General features: G+C 39.2%; 1 protein-coding gene across 1 annotated transcript; it reads left to right on the forward strand.

The window, feature by feature from the left end:
- Positions 1-1,391: 1,391 nt before the first annotated feature.
- On the forward strand, positions 1,392-5,282 carry C1GALT1C1 (C1GALT1 specific chaperone 1). The gene is made up of 2 exons (XM_021686049.1): positions 1,392-1,578; positions 3,615-5,282. Exon 2 carries the CDS (start codon positions 3,620-3,622, stop codon positions 4,574-4,576), a length of 957 nt encoding a protein of 318 aa, XP_021541724.1. The 5' UTR covers positions 1,392-1,578; positions 3,615-3,619; the 3' UTR covers positions 4,577-5,282.
- The last annotated feature ends 11,397 nt before the right edge of the window (positions 5,283-16,679 follow it).

A 16,679-nucleotide genomic window follows, 5' to 3' on the forward strand; every position in this document is an offset into this window, starting at 1 on the left:
ATTTTGTTTACACCGAAATATAATCATACTATACATTGTTCTGCAACGTGTTTCACTCAACTATATATGTACATATACACATACATATATACTTATTATATATGTGACAATGACAATATCTAGTATTTAACAAAATATAGTGGAGATACTCCACAGTCTTAAGTTCCTTTCCAGTTCTAAAATTTTTGTATTCCTTCAGAGAACATACTACCATTATAATTATTTGTAACGAATTGTTCAGTGTCTTTCTTCCCTGAGAGACTGAGAACTCCATGAAGGCAGGGGGCCAATTTTGCTCACCCCTCTAACTCCAGAATTTAGCATAGTGCTGCCAGGATAGTAACTGGCTAAAATCTATTTGTTCATTGTTTCAGTGCTTCCCGAAACCTTCAGTCTACTTAAACTGGGTCACTGTCAATACTCAAACATTTATCTTTAAGAATTCAGGCCCGAAGAAAGTCACCACTCAGTGTTATTTGGATGGAACCCAGTGACAGTACATTTTAAATATTTGGGGAAATTTGTATTTTTTAGCAAAAAAAAAAAAAAAAGAATTTTAAAAAGATCACGTGTTTAACAGAGAGTTCTGCACTTGTAATTAGGAAACCTGGATTCTAGTCCCACTTCCAACATTAATTACCGTGTGGCTTTTAAGAAGTTCCTTTCCTTTCTGGTCCTGGGGTCCTCATCTGTAGCTCTAACCTTCATTAAAATTCCAAAAGTATGTACTGTCTACTGCTTGCTGGCACAGGCTAGGTGCTAGTGATATAGGGATGAATAATAATAACAGCCAACATTTAATGAATGCTTACTCTGTGCTTGGTCTTTTACTAATGGAGTCCTATGCACTCTCATTTATCTCCTATGAGCACTACCGTGATATTTTCTGTACTTTACAAAGGAGGGAACTGAGGCATAACGAGGTGAAGTAACTTTCCCAGCATACCAAAGGACGCGGTGAAGACAGGATTGGATTCCAGTCAGTGGGGCTTCAGATGCCATTCCAACAACCATAGAAAATCCTTGCCCTCATAATTCGAGGACTGTTTCAGTGGCTTGCATTTTGGTCCCAGCCCAGGAATACTGGGTGGCGCACCCTCCTCATCGATATGAGGATGCAACGATGCAGTAGCACGTTAGAGAAACTACTGGGAAATGTGACACAAGCGCGGCAAGCAGTAAGGCTCTACCTCGCTCTCGCGGTTTCCACGCCGAGAAGGTGAAGAGGTGGGAGGTGTCAGCGGGTCGTACGCACGCATGCCTCCCATTGGGTACAGGAAAGCGCGCGGGTCACGCCAGCAAGACGCGCTTCTCTGAACTCAGCAGGAGGCGGGGAATAAGGGAGCGCGGCGTGCGTGCGGGCCCTTCCGACGTCAGCACGGGCCGACGGCTCCTCCCCGCTGCCCGCGCGGTCGCGGCGTTCACTTCCTGGCCCTCCCCGCCTTTAGTGAAACCAACGAGAGGACACCCCCTGCATCTAGAGCAGCCCGACCAGGAGCGTAACCGGGTGGCGCGCGAACGTGAGAGGAAAGCCGTGCGCGGCTGCGCTTTCCCGCCTCTGAGCCGTTCTAGATGCGGGTGAGTGCTGGGGCGTCGGCCCGCACCCTGAGCCGACCCGGGAGCGGACCGACCCCGCCCCTCTCCTGGGGGAAGGCCTGGGCTTTGGCCCAGTCCCAGCAGGCTTCACGCGGAGTACCCGGGCAGGTGCAGTGGGAGCGGTAGTTAGTGGGGGAGAGTGAGAGTCGCCTGCGTAGAGGCGCTGCCTTGGCCCCTCAGTGGGGTTTTGAGGTGACCACGTCCTCCCTCTCATTTTTGTTCTCCATTTCGTTCTCCTCTTCCATACTCCACCTAACTACCTTCACTTTCTAAAAAGATGCTATCGCAGAAACCACTCTGGTAGTTTTTGCCTCATTTGTGCCCATGTGCAGTTTTAAGTTTCCCTCTCCTCTGCACCAAATATCCTATCATGTACAACTCCAGTGTTACAATTTTTGGCCCCCCCCCAATGGAAAAAGTAATTTATGCATATGATCCATGAGTAGTATCCCCATCAGGAAGAATTCTGACATGCTATTCTCAAGCTAGGAGACACGTGTGAATTATCATATGTGGGCCAGAAATAATCAAAGTCCTATATAAATTACTTTTAGAGTGCATCTAGTAATTCCGATATTAAACAGAGCTTGTTTCCTATTCTCTTTTCCTTCTGTACCAAGTTCTGTGAGTGACACAGGAAAACCATCCTGCCTCTTTGCCCACTCCACCCAACACTCAGGAATTATTCTGCCAAGCTATTCCACACCTTGGCCTTCTAATAGAAGTCAAAGTCCATTTCCTCTAGAAGAAGACCAAGGGGTGGTTTCTTTATAGCAGGATGATAAGATGGGTGCAAAATGTCAATTATGATTAACAGATCCCACATTTTTTTTTCATTTGTAGGAAAACAAGGTTATTCGGTAACTCATCTATTAAATTTTCAACAATATGAGTAGAAGCACTCTTCAGATCATTATTCTGTAATAGAAAGAGCATTACACTGATATCAGGAGATCTGATTTCTGGTTCAGTTCTACCACTGACCGTGTGACTTTGGGTCAGTTACTTAACATCTGTGGACCCTCTCTTTCCCTATCTGTAAAATGAGAGAAATGATATTAGGTAGCTTCTAAGGTTTCTTTCAACTTTTAAGAGACAAAGGGAAAAATCTGAGTAGCTCAGTAGAACATTCCTTGTGGAGATACAGAGGAGATTGGGAAATCTCAACAGTTGTACTTAAGGTTGGCTTTTCTTTTAATTTCTAATTGAAATCAAAGTGTAGACTTTTCCCTTTTTACTTCCCCAAAGAATAAGAAAATGCCTTTGGAGGAAATAAAAATGTTCATTAATGGTTCCCCAGATATGCCTATATTGAGTCAGTTCTCATCCAGATAATTTAACTATTTTCATTATGGGCTTTTATTAACATTAGTTGGTTGGGATACTGTATTGGAAACCATTTAGTCTTAGGAATGAAAGAGTAATATTAACATGTACGGTATCAATCTCAAGAAATTTGCTGTGGATGTACTCAAACACCTAAACACAGCAGCCATCAGTTAAATAAAGCACTAGGTTGAGAACAGAAATGCCAGCACAGATACCATTGGTGATTTGCTAATTGTAGGTGGTTTTATCTGTTCAATTTAAGGTTTTGATGTAAAGTCCATTTACATCTATGGAAGTATTTAAATAATATAAATGCAAGCTTTGAAATGAAATTCCTTCAGAGAATGATGGACTGACAACCTCTGTAACATTGGTTTCTAGGGTTAATGTTTTGATTTATTATTTAGTTAATTAATAGATGAAGTGCAAAATGGCCTCCCAGAAAGTTCTAGTGCATAGAGGTGTTGTAAAGTTCCAGTTTATACAGAACAGTGATCAGATACCATTGGAAGCTAAAGATCCTTAGACCTCTTGGTATTGGTACTCTATGCAACTAACTTGATTTCAAACTTGGGAACTTTATTTTAATGTTAAGAGCAAAATGTAAGTATATAAGGTATACCAAATCAAATTGCTAGACTAATCCTTCTCTATTAAGTATCCTAAGGATCTTTTTCTTTTTTTTATAGGAAAAATGCTTTCTGAAAGCAGTTCATTTTTGAAGGGTGTGATGCTCGGAAGCATTTTCTGTGCCTTGATCACTATGCTAGGACACGTTAGGATTGGTCATGGAAATAGAATGCACCAGCATGAGCATCATCACCTGCAAGCGCCTAATAAAGAAGATATCTTGAAAATTTCAGAGGATGAACGTATGGAGCTCAGTAAGAGCTTTCGGGTATACTGTATCATCCTTGTAAAACCCAAAGATGTGAGTCTTTGGGCTGCAGTGAGGGAGACTTGGACCAAACACTGTGACAAAGCAGAGTTCTTCAGTTCTGAAAATGTTAAAGTGTTTGAGTCAATTAACATGGAAACAGATGACATGTGGCTAATGATGAGGAAAGCTTACAAATATGCCTTTGATAAATATAGAGACCAATACAACTGGTTCTTCCTTGCACGCCCCACTACGTTTGCTATTATTGAAAACTTAAAGTATTTTTTGTTAAAAAAGGATCCATCACAACCTTTCTATCTAGGCCACAGTATAAAATCTGGAGACCTTGAATATGTGAGTGTAGAAGGAGGCATCGTCTTAAGTATAGAATCAATGAAAAGACTTAACAGCCTCCTCGGTATCCCCGAAAAGTGTCCTGAACAGGGAGGGATGATTTGGAAGATATCTGAAGATAAGCAGCTAGCAGTCTGCCTGAAATATGCTGGAGTGTTTGCAGAAAATGCAGAAGATTCTGAAGGAAAAGATGTATTTAATACCAAATCCGTTGGGCTTTTTATTAAAGAGGCAATGACTAATCACCCCAACCTTGTGGTTGAAGGATGCTGTTCAGATACGGCTGTTACTTTTAATGGACTGACTCCTAATCAGATGCATGTGATGATGTATGGGGTATACCGTCTTAGGGCATTTGGGCATATTTTTCACGATGCACTGGTTTTCTTACCTCCAAATGGTTCTGACAATGACTGAGAAGTGAAAGAAAAACATGTATACAATCACCGTCTAGGACAGGTATTGTCACTATTTGTAGTAACGACTACATATCCAACACAACAGTATGTTTCTTTTTCTTTTTTAGTTTGGTGGCACTGGTTTAGTTGCACATTAAAGTTTAGTGGTACATTTTTAAAGAGGGTGGGGTTTTTTTCCTTAAAACACGTGACAATTTCAAACATGTTGGAAAGAAATGTTTTAAGAATGATAATTTTGCAAATAAAAGATATATTTATAAATATTATATTTATGTGATAAATCCTAAATTATGAATCTGTGGCACATATTTTTGCTGATCGGTTAAAAAATTTAACATGTCTTTTTAGCTTTCTAAGATATGCAAATAAAATCTCTAGTTGTGAATTTGTGATTAAAGTAAAACTTTCAGTTATGTGTTTCCATTACTTGTAATGCTGGTATATGTTCTAAGCCTCTGCAAGTGCCCATGGATTTGCTTTCTCAAAATACATGACCAAGCAACAAAGGAAATTAGTTCCCAACTAATGTTAAAGTGAAAGTTGAATTCTGTCCCTGAGAGAAAAAGTGAAAATTACCTATAAAGGTTAATAATTCTCCCAGGAGCTAACTTAGTGGCATTCCTCAGCATACACAAGTTGTCTTAACTCTCTACTTCTCTGTGTAGACACTGAAATTGGAGTGGTCACTATGAAGAATCTATTATCAGTTGAGATTTCTTTACTTCTGCTAGGCAAATGAGTTCTGTGGAAGTCTCCTTTCAAGAACTTGTTTTGATAGTCTGGCAGTTTCACTTACCTGAGTGGAGTCTGGTCTTTGTTTATCTGTTCAAATTCTGAGATTTTTCCCATATTCATAGTTGCATCATATCCAACGGTTTGGGGTGTGGAGGCCTTAACCTCACCATTCACCTTGGATTACCATACCATTTGCCTAATTTCAGTGCCTGCCCAGAAGCTTTATCCAAGGGTGAGTACAGTAGCTCTTGTGCTTATAAATGTGTGAAATACTTGCTGCTGATTTGTCCTATAATTGGGCCTGCACATGCTCTATTAAGTCAGATCCATAAGCACCCCCCCCTTAGGGTGTGAGACCATGACATTTTAAAGATCACTATTTCCTGTAACTGGCCTCATGCTGTTAATGGTCTCCCACAGCTTTTGCAAACCAAAAAGAGAATTTCCTCAAGAGGGCCTCAGGCTTCAAATTATTGATCATCAGTGCATAAAGCGCTTTTTAAAAAGTTACCTGGTTTTCCTTAGTGGGGCTTTTGGTTAAAATGAAGCATTATTAATTTTAAAAAATAATAAAACCTTTTTATCAAGCACTCTAATACGTGGTCTCAGATGCAACTAATACAGATCAGGTCATGGTCAGTGTAAGTACAATGATAAACAGCATCTCCTGAATGTGACACCCAATTTATAAGTGTCACCTTGCCCCAACAACAATATATTTTAAAGAACTACGCATTTATCACAACCAATTACATTAGTGTATCGAGGTATAATTGTAATAAATATATCAGAGAATGCATTCCATTGTTTGATTTCCTGGTGGGTGCTAAGGTAAAAATTGTTTTTTAAACCAAATTGATGCTCTTCAGAGGTGCCTCGCTGGCTCACTTGGTAGAGCAAGTAACTCTTGATCTTGGAGTTGTGAGTTTGAGTCCCACATTGGGTGTAGAGATTAAATGTTTTTAAGGGGCAGCTGGGTGGCTCAGTCAGTTAAGCGTCTGCTTCAACCCTAAGGTCCTGGGATCTAGCCCTCTGTCAGGCTCCCCACTCAGCAGGGAGTCTGCTTGTTCCTCTCCCTCTGCCCTTCCCCCACCCCCTGCTCATGCTCTCTCAAATAAATATTTTTATTTATTTTTAAGATTTTATTATTTATTTGACAGAGAGAGACACAGCGAGAGAGGGAACATAAGCAGGGGAGTGGGAGAGGGAGAAGCAGGCTCCCTGCCGAGCCGGGAGCCCAATGTCGGGCTCGATCCCAGGACCCTGGGATCATGACCCGAGCCGAAGGCTGATGCCCAACAACTGAGCCACCCAGGCGCCCCAATAAAATCTTTAAAAAAATTTTTAATGAACCATATTGATGCTCTCGGTTGTATTTTTATACACAAGTATTCCTTTATAAAATGTTACTTGTCTTAATATGCTGTCTCTTTGAATTTATTTGTACCCAGTCTTGTGGATAAAATCTGATTCAGTAATACAGAAAATAGTACTATTGGGGTCCTGGTTACAGATTTGGTCACTGCAGTCAGTAGCCAAAAACTGTAACCCTAACCTCACTCTGTTACTGGGGAAAGAATTGCAAAGAGTGGAGGTTAATGGAAATTAATCATGGTTGTGAATATATTTTACAAATGGCTAGTGACTACCACATTGGACAACACAGGTCTAACCAGTTCCAGAAGTGTGAGATCCACTGGATGAGATGTGAAAGAAAATTTAGGGGTGCCTGGGTGGCTCAGTCAGTTAAGCGGCTGCCTTCGGCTCAGGTCATGATCCCAGGGTCCTGGGATTGAGCCCCACGTCAGGCTCCCTGCTCATGGGGAATCTGCTTCTCCCTCTCCCTCTGCCTTCCCCCCCACCCCAGCTTGTAGCTCTATCTTTCTCTCAAATAAATAAAAAAAAATTATTTTTTTAAAAAAGAAAATTTAAAATTTCTTCTAAAAGTTGTTTTTATTTTTCTGCATATCTTGAATGCAGTGGAAACTGCAACCTGACTTTTCACAGGCCCTAGGCCATCTCCTTGTGTGAATTTAATCACTAGATCTTCCTTCTCAAAATTAAAACATTGGGTTTGGAGGAAAATATAGATTAGACCCCTTGGCTTTTTTTTTATGTAGCTATAAGGTTGCTTGTGTATCCATTCTGATTTATAATGGCCAGATTTTTCTGTAATGCATTTAAACCCATCTACTGAGCTTTCTTAAAGCAGGGCACACCTGTATTAGGAAATTTACTGACAGTACAAGAGTCTAGTGATGACGTACCACTAATTTCCCCTTCATTTGTTAAGAATATTGTGTTCCTTTTAGTGCCAGCTGACTTGGAATGATGAATTCAGTGAAGGTCTGAGTGGTTATGTGAAGAGCATTGTGTTTGGAGAAGTTGAGCGTTTTTTTGGCATACAAAGAAATTCAGAAATGTTTGCCAACCTCCCCACAAAGGAGTCCCCCAAAGTTTCATTAAAAAATAATCACTCAATAATTCTAGTATCATCAAGGATAAAATATTTAAAGAGCAATGGGAAAATTACTTGTTTGGAAAGTATGAAATGATGGTATATATCTGGGGTCTCTACCATAATTTTTTTAAAAGAAAGATAAATCCACTTCTGGGGTTCCTGGCTGGCTCAGTAGGAGGAGCGTGAGACTCTTGATCTTGGGGTCGTGAGTTTGAGCCCCACGTTGGGTGTGGAGATTACTTAAATTTTTTTAAAAAGATAAATCCAAATTTATTCATATGGCACCTGTATACTATAATATTCCTTGTATAAATTGATTATCTATGAGCTCAACACTAGGCCTGGTATTTTGTGAAAGCAAAAGGAGCCCAAACTCATACAATTCATACAGGGAGTCAAAACAATCACTTCATGAAAGCTCTGCATGAGCAATAGAACAAGCTATAGTTTATTATTAGAATATGGTGGTCCAGGGGCGCCTGGGTGGCTCAGTTGGTTGAGCGACTGCCTTCGGCTCAGGTCATGATCCTGGAGTCCCAGGATCGAGTCCCGCATCGGGCTCCCTGCTCAGCAGGGAGTCTGCTTCTCCCTCTGACCCTCCCCCGTCTCATGCTCTCTCTATCTCATTCTCTCTCTCAAATAAATAAATAAAATCTTAAAAAAAAAAAAAAGAATATGGTGGTCCTTTTGCGTTAAAAAGTCCTCAATTTGATAAATGCTATATATTTTAACCCACATAATTCTCATTTCCTTGGTGGTTTTCACTGATTCCATGCAAGAACGGCCACATTTGATTAGGCTATTGCTTTGGCAATTTGGCAAAAGCCTTAACAGGAAGAGCAGGACCTAAAAATAAGACTCAAGATTTTCACTGGATGCATGGATGGATGGGAGTGATGGAATAAGGATGTCCTGAATGGGATGGGCTTGCATTTTTTTAAAAAAATGGAATGCTTTGATCTAGTGAGTGACTAGGAGACATCCACATAGGCACTCAAAGTGTTGAATAAACGGGGATGTTCTAATAGTCAAAACACCCAGCTCCATATGATCTGACGGGAAAAGGGAAAGGCTGGTCCTAGCTTGATGGAAGAGTGAGTACTGGCGTTGGGAATCTTCTTTTCCATATTTACATCTCTAAGGCACTCACCACTAGAGGGAAGCTTCGGGGACTACTGCCCAGTCTCCACTCCAGTGCCATCCAACAGAAATAGGTGAGCCGCATGTGTTGTTTTAAATTTTCTAGTAGCCATATTAAAAAGGTAAAGACACAGGTGTAATTACTTTTAGTATTTTATTTTACCCAGTATATCCAAAGTATTGTCAGTTCAACATGTAATCAGCAGAAAAAAAAAAAATGTGATAGTTTACATTACTTTTTTATTTAAGTCTTTGAAATCCAGTATGTATTTTAGAGTTACAGCACAGGTCTAACCAACTTCAGAAATGTTAAGACCCCCACCCCCCACCCCCCACCCCCCACCCCAAGGCTAATATGTGAAATGGGAGAAAACTTTAAGTTCCTTCTAAAAGTCCTATTTATTATTCTGGTTGTCTTGAATGCTATGGAAATTGCAACCTGACTTTTAGCAGGCCCCAGGCCATCTCCTTGCATGAGTCTAATCACTAGACCTTCCTTCTGAAAATTAAATCACTGGATCTTCTTTCTGAAAATTCAATCACTGCATCTGGAGCAATACATAGATTAGACCCCTCAGCTTTTCTCCTTAGATTATAACTGAACCAAACTGCTCCTGTCATTAATTTTAATATTCACTACTCCTTTCCCCCATTTATCTTTTGGATATATTGATAGTCACAAAGCAGCTGCTAGCCCTGCCCTTGCACATTATACCCTATAATCTCCCCCATTTAACTAACTCTCCCCCTTATATCCTTTTCTAAATGGCGTTATCAGCCAAGGCTCCTAAATGGCATAACCTTTAAATGGTCACAAGTCACCTGGCTTGAAGGTGACTAATAGAAAAAGTTCAGCCCTCAGGACTGAGTCCAGTTTCAAAAGATTCTCTCCATATACCCCACTGATGAAGAGGGAAGCAGGAAAACATTCCCTCAGAAGCACAAATAAGACCCTGTGCAAGCAGCCCATTCTTAACCACATTCAAATCCTACTTCTATTTTCCCACTGTGGATCAGAGGCGTGGCCAACTTAGACTCCTCTCCAATAACCCAGAAATAAAGATGGCGATAACGACTGGGGGCTGAGGTTATTTTCTGAAATGTGAAGGGAGACTTTCTGCAAAACAGGGTTTGCAGTCAGACCTAGGTCCAAATCCCAATTCTGTATGTATCTTCAGGAAAGTTATATAACCCCTCAGGTGCCTTAGTTTCCTCATTTGTAAATGAGAATTAAAATTTACCTCATGGAATCATACTAAAGATGAAGCAAGATACTGGAAGTAGAGCTTGTGCATCTAGTAGGTGCTCCGGGAATGTTATCTCCCTCTCCTTCTCAGCCACCTGAACAAGTTTAACTAACACTTTACACAGCTAAATATGCACCAATCCCTTTTATTAAATACCTACATGGTAAAATATTAAAATGTTGACGTGAATAACAGCTGGTATTGAATATTCAAATTCATAAGGGAACTCCTTAAGTTTTAAGATAACATCTGTACATTTAATCTGTGCCATGCAATAAAACAGCTCTTCCTCAAACAGCTTTTTTATAAAGTAAATACTTCTTGAGGAGAAGTTCAGAAGTTGCTTTTAAGAACATTAACTTAGAGCAAGTTCCCCTTGCACAGCAAATTAGACATTATTGAGCCCAAACTGCCCAAATCGGTATGGTTTCTCTCTCCTCACACTTTAATCAAGATGTTTCTCTTTACATAGGCAAAACCCACAGCTTAAATGAGACTCCTGCATTCCCAGTAAATGTATCTGGGCATTGGGTAGTTCAGAGAGAATTGGGTTTGACAACATCCAGAAACTTATGGGGCCATGTGCCTTCTCTCAGACTTCCACATTTGGGAGCAAGAAAGGGGAATTACTTTGTAGACTTCTTTCAAAATATTTTACAAAATACAAAATTTGTACCTTGTAAGTCACAATATAAAATCAGTACAGTATAAGTGTCCGAGTTTTTACCAGACTTTTAGCCCCTACCATTTTTAAAATAGAATAAAGCATTGCCAGTGAAAAATATTTTCTAGTCCTGTACTTTTGGAAAGCATTTAGGAGACACATTAACTTGATGGGCTAGAGACAGTGGTTATCCCACTAAGTGAAACTGTTTCTACTCTATATTCACATACATTTCAGGTTGAACTTTCTGAAATCTAAAATGCTTACACAAGCAACTTTTAGAAATATCTTAGTCAGGCAAAAGCATACTTTTTCCTAATCCTGGATAAGTCAACTCTCCAAGAAACCTTCCACAGCCTACAGGGCGAAAAGGACTCTCCTCCCATCCTCCTCATCCTGCCCAATCTAGTCCAGATGTCTAAGGGAACAGTGAATTTTGGCTTTACAAAATGAGTTCATCAGCATTAGACCTGATGAAAACAGAATCCAGACCAAGAAATACATACGAAATCTTTCAGATCATGAGAAAAATTATTGGTAAGACATCTGTACGCAGAAACAGACATTTCAAGCCCTGCTGATAGGGAAGCAAAACTAGAAGAAAGTGCACTGCTCCTTTTAAAAGTTGTCTCAAATTTAAGCTCATTCACGGGCAGTATCAATCCAACATGCAGTTTCATCACAAAATCATCTCATTAGTGTGCAAGTTTCCAAGCCTCAGGGTTTCATCATGCATCAGCATAGAAGGACAACCCCAGCATTTGGTGACAAAGACAGTGTCCCCTTTTGAAATAGAAAGTGGGAAGAATAAAAACAGATTGCCCGACCTCAAAAGTCTCCCCAGTATGGCTTTCCCCAAGGCAAAAAGGGAACTGAATTTGATTTGTTTTCAAGGCATATGTTGGGAGAAATGGCACTTCCTCCAAGCAAGTGCTTACATGATTTATTGCTTATTAAAACAGTCTTTTGCTCACATGCTTGTGAAAATCAATAGAAATTACTTATTTCACCACAGATTAAATGAAAGTTCACAGTTATCATTCACAATCATGTCCTGTGATAAAAAATTAAAATTAGAAGGAAAGAAAACTAATCTGTGCATCTTTTAAATTTAGAGTTATTTCCCCCTATGGTAGAGTTCTGGGAACACTTACAATGAACCCGAAGGGAGTGAATGATTATACCCCAAAAGTTCCCTCTATTCACATATTAGCTGAAATTAAAGTACTTTAAAATTGAGGAATGGAACAAGAGCAATAAAAAATAGGATGTGGAAATCATAATTTGTTTTACTTTTAAAAAGATTTTAAAATGTGTAAGATAACCCATTTAATTAGAATTGAACAATAATGAAGCATGTCATTCTCTGTTAACAATTAGGATTTTAATTAGAAATTATTTCACTAATTGATCTTTTATTTCTCCAAGTGTTCAAGGATAAAATTTGGTGTCCTTTCATTTTTCACTCCAGGAGACAAAAATTAATAGTACTAAGTAGTTTGGATGAACAGGGTATTACTAGGAGAATTCCAGTGAATCATCTCCTGTATGTTTTCCCATACATAAATTATATTCTCCAGGAGGCCAGCCTCTTAAGCAAACCAACCAATCAACGAACCAACCTGCATGCTTAATAGTCTCAACACAGATTAAAAACTGGTTCTCAATCACATTATTCACTCCTGTTCTGATGGAGTTGTAGTCCTTTACAAGTACTTAATTAGTTTTAATACAATATTAAACAAATTAGTGTTATGGTTCATTATATGTACTCATTCTTTTACCTGCTATAAAAAGTATAATAAAGTATACATACAAAATATAAAAACATACAATACAAAGTATACATTTACACGCATCAGTCTCCATGTTGACAGGCATGACTTCTTTAGGAACTATTGCTGAGACTGGGATATTAAGAACAATTATATTTAATCTAATTTTTACTGCCTTAACACAACTAGTAACATTCTAAACATAAGTGTTCTGAAGGGCTTTCCAAATATATTTTAATGGCCTAATTCTTACTTGAGTAAGTTTCTGATTGCTTGAGACCTCAGAAGTGATGGTTATATTGACATAGGATGCATACATTTTCATTTTTTTCCTTTCATTATAAGTCAGTTCTAGTGGATACTCCTTTAGAAATTGGAACATTTTGAGTTTTGTGAAGAGCCTTGAGAGAGATATTCTCAAAATTAAGGAACCTAGACAAACAAAGTTAAAATATTTACCACATTTTGTTTGGGCATACATTCATTTCATATTCCCATTAATATATGACTGCTACATTAGTCTCATGAACAACAAAAAAGTAAAATACTTATGAAATACCTGTGCAAATTGAGTCATTTGCCATTCTTATATTTTTTGAAGTACTATGCTTAGAAATACCGTATCCTCAGTAGCTGATTTGTATCCAAAGGAGGAACTTGGCTGGATATAATCATTGTTTGACAAACGGCATATGACCTTCTGTTTGGGGACTATCAAATTCCTCGAATTGGAAATGTTCATGACTACCCCTGGGATAAATCCAGCTGTCTGTTTTGGGTCCAGAACATTAGAAAAAAAGAAAAGGAAAAATGCAGCTGCCAAGAGACCACCACCAAACCACTATAATAGTCTGCTAGAAGAGGGCTGATCAGGCCTTTCTATTACTGCACAATGGGTCAGCCATCTGAGTTGGAATGCTGAATCATTGCAACCCCAAGACATCTGGATGTTTTTAACCTTCTCACATTGGATACAATCTAAGGAATATTTTTATATTTAGCTCATGTGTAATTTGCAAAGTTTGGTGACCGAAATTGGAAAAGTATTAGTAATTCCCAGTGGCTTTATAAATCGGTATTGGGCTGTCACCATTACCCAGATTTTTAAAAATGTAAATTTACTCGGGAGCCTGGAAGCTCCTTAAGGGCAAGGGCCACTTGTGTATTATTCATCTTTGTGCCACATCACCTAGAACCTAGCAGGTATTCAATAAATGTTCATTGAGGGGACGCCTGGGTAGCTCAGTCAGTGAAGCATCTGCCTTTGGCTCAGGTCGTGATCCCGGGGTCCTGGGACCGAGTCCCGCATTGGGCTTCCTACTCAGCAGGAAGCCTGCTTCTCCCTCTCCCTCTGACTCTGCCTCTCGCCCTACTTGTGCTCTCTCTGTCAAATAAATAAATTAAAATCTTAAAAAAAAAAAAGTTCACTGAGCTGAACTGACCTTGGCTGAGTATGTCAGATACATAGAAATGGCTACATTATAGGCAGGCTTGACACAAAGTTAATTCTGAAACTAAAAAAATGAACTGAAGATACATTGCCTTAGAGAAAACAGGCTCTCCCTGTATTCCTACTCTCAGGAATGTGGGTAGACCAGGTTTCCTTTAAGCATAAGATCTCAAGAGGCTGAGATGCTAGTTTAACCTCTTTGAATTGGCTTTCCTGCATGACCTAATGTTGAGACACTGACCAGGCTCCCAGTGTAGAGTGACACCCCTGACTAACACCATGACCTGAGGCCTCAGACCCAGGGGAAGGAGAAAACATACATATTTAGTCCACATCACCAAGGCAACAGTCACTATACCTCAGCATAGTAGGAAAAACAAGCACAGATGATGGTGTTAAATATTTTTAAAGTATTCCCTACACCCACTGTTAACAGTGGTTAGAAATAAGGATAAATTATTTCAGAAACCAGGCAATTAAAGGTTTTAACTTCTCTAATATGTGTGTGCTTTGTTTTTCTTTTTCTTTTTTTTTTTTTTAAAGGTTTTATTTATTTATTTGACAGAGACAGAGAGGGAACACAAGCAGGGGCAGAGGGAGAGGGAGAAGCAGGCGCCCCACAGAGCAAGGACCCCGATGTGGGGCTCGATCCCAGGACCCTGGGATCATGACCTGAGCCGAAGGCAGACGCTTAACGACTGAGCCACCCAGGCGCCCCTGTGCTTTGTTTTTCATTGCTAACACTCCATAGGCAATCTTGGTCGATTAACATTAACTTAGTACCAAAACTAGAGGTTCAAAGTCTGGTTTTGACATCAGTGACTCAGATATTCTCTTTTTAAGAATGTAAGGTGATACAGGCCTCAAATAGGGTGCCTCATCCCTCAAGTGGAGAGACATCTGAATTTGAAACTGGTAAGTCAGCATAAAATGAGACTGTTGAAGAAACCTACCCTGAAAGATGATTTATAAATGGGTCACTGATGAGACTACACTTTTATCCATCAGGAATAAATAGTAAAATATAACAATATACCAAGTTGTAGAATATAACTGTCATGACAAAGGAAAATATTCTACATAGAACTTAAAAAGAATATAGGAAGTAAAAATATCAGGGTTCCTCTACAGGCTAGGAAAGAAAGATTGTGGCAGACATAAGCATTCTAATTAATGATGAAGTAGGAAAAATTCTCTAAGCCTTACACCAGCCCAGATGAAATATTCCCCCAAATTTCAACCTTCCTTTACTCTTATTCATGTTCACCAAGAAACTTCCTGTTTACTGATTGTGTATCCTAAGCAGACTTACCACCATAAATTAACACATTCACATTCTAATGTGGGACTCCTCAAGTCTTACAAGTTTCATTAGTGGGAAATAGTTTCTCAGTCTGAGGGTCAGAGCCTGGATCAATAACCTTCACCCATGTTATATCTTGGGGGCCCAGCTGCAACAGCCAGCCAAATGGTCTCTCTCTTTTTACTATCCACCCTCACCTTTCTCACCACCTTCTAACTGTAACATGGGTCACCACAATCTTGTAAATGTCTGTATCCATCTGAAAAATAAAATCACATGTCATATATTTGTAAACAACCAAATGAAAATGAGACACTAGAACAGCAAGGTTATTAAGAAATACCTACTGTCACTATATAAATTCCCATTTAATTCTCGTTTAATTCCCCAAACAGCTTACTGTTCTTACTGAAATAGGTCCATGGCCTTCATATAACACTTATGATAGGAGATACATGTTCTTTGGGGGATACCATGAGGACCCAAATCTGGAAGTTCTAAGCATCTGTGTAGCATGAGTTTACCCAGCTTCAGGACAGGGCACTAAATAAATTCAACCTGAATCTCATCAAGCCTATCTGTTTATGAGTTACTCAGGGGGCATAAAAACAAGTTAAACTACTTTACAGTGAAACTGACAAAATCCAGAATGGGGGAGAAAACTCTGTAAGACAAAACAACCAGATTTCTTCAATCATTAATTTAAAGGGGAAAAGACAAAGGGAAAACTTCTAACTTAAGAGACTTAAACAAACAACCACCAAATGCAATATATGGACCTTGTCTGGGACCAATTTCAAGCAAACCAATGGTTAAAGAATAAAAAAAGAGGAAATCAAGTTCACTTGTCACATATTTGAACCAGATATTTGATCATATTAAGAAACAGTTAAATTTTTTAGGTATGATGATTTTTTTTAAAAAACCCACTTATCTTTTAAAGATACATATTAAAGTATGGATAAAATGATATATCTGGGATTTGCTTCAAAATAACTGGGGAGTGGGGTGGGGTGGGAAGGAGTAAATGAGATACAGATGAAGTGAGATTTGCCATGAATTGAAGCTGGGTGATGGATACAGAAAAGATCCATTATACTATTCCCCACATACTTTCATATATGTTTGGAATTTTCCATAATGAAAAGTTTAAAAACAACAACAAGCAAACAAACAAACAAAAAAACACACACAAAAGAGAAGGGGCATTTCCAGGGGGTAATGGGAGAAAATTCCCAGTCTAGCTTCCAGCCCCATTAAGTAGTCAGATTCTCTGGGGGTCAGCCATATACTATCAAGTTCATTTACCAAGTCCTGCCCTTCATT

This window comes from Neomonachus schauinslandi, chromosome X (genome assembly GCF_002201575.2).
Source record: "Neomonachus schauinslandi chromosome X, ASM220157v2, whole genome shotgun sequence".
NCBI lineage: Eukaryota > Metazoa > Chordata > Mammalia > Carnivora > Phocidae > Neomonachus > Neomonachus schauinslandi.

Coding starts and splice junctions, on each gene's coding strand:
- C1GALT1C1 (XM_021686049.1), top strand. CDS start 3,620: ATGCTTTCTGAAAGCAGTTCATTTTTGAAGGGTGTGATGCTCGGAAGC.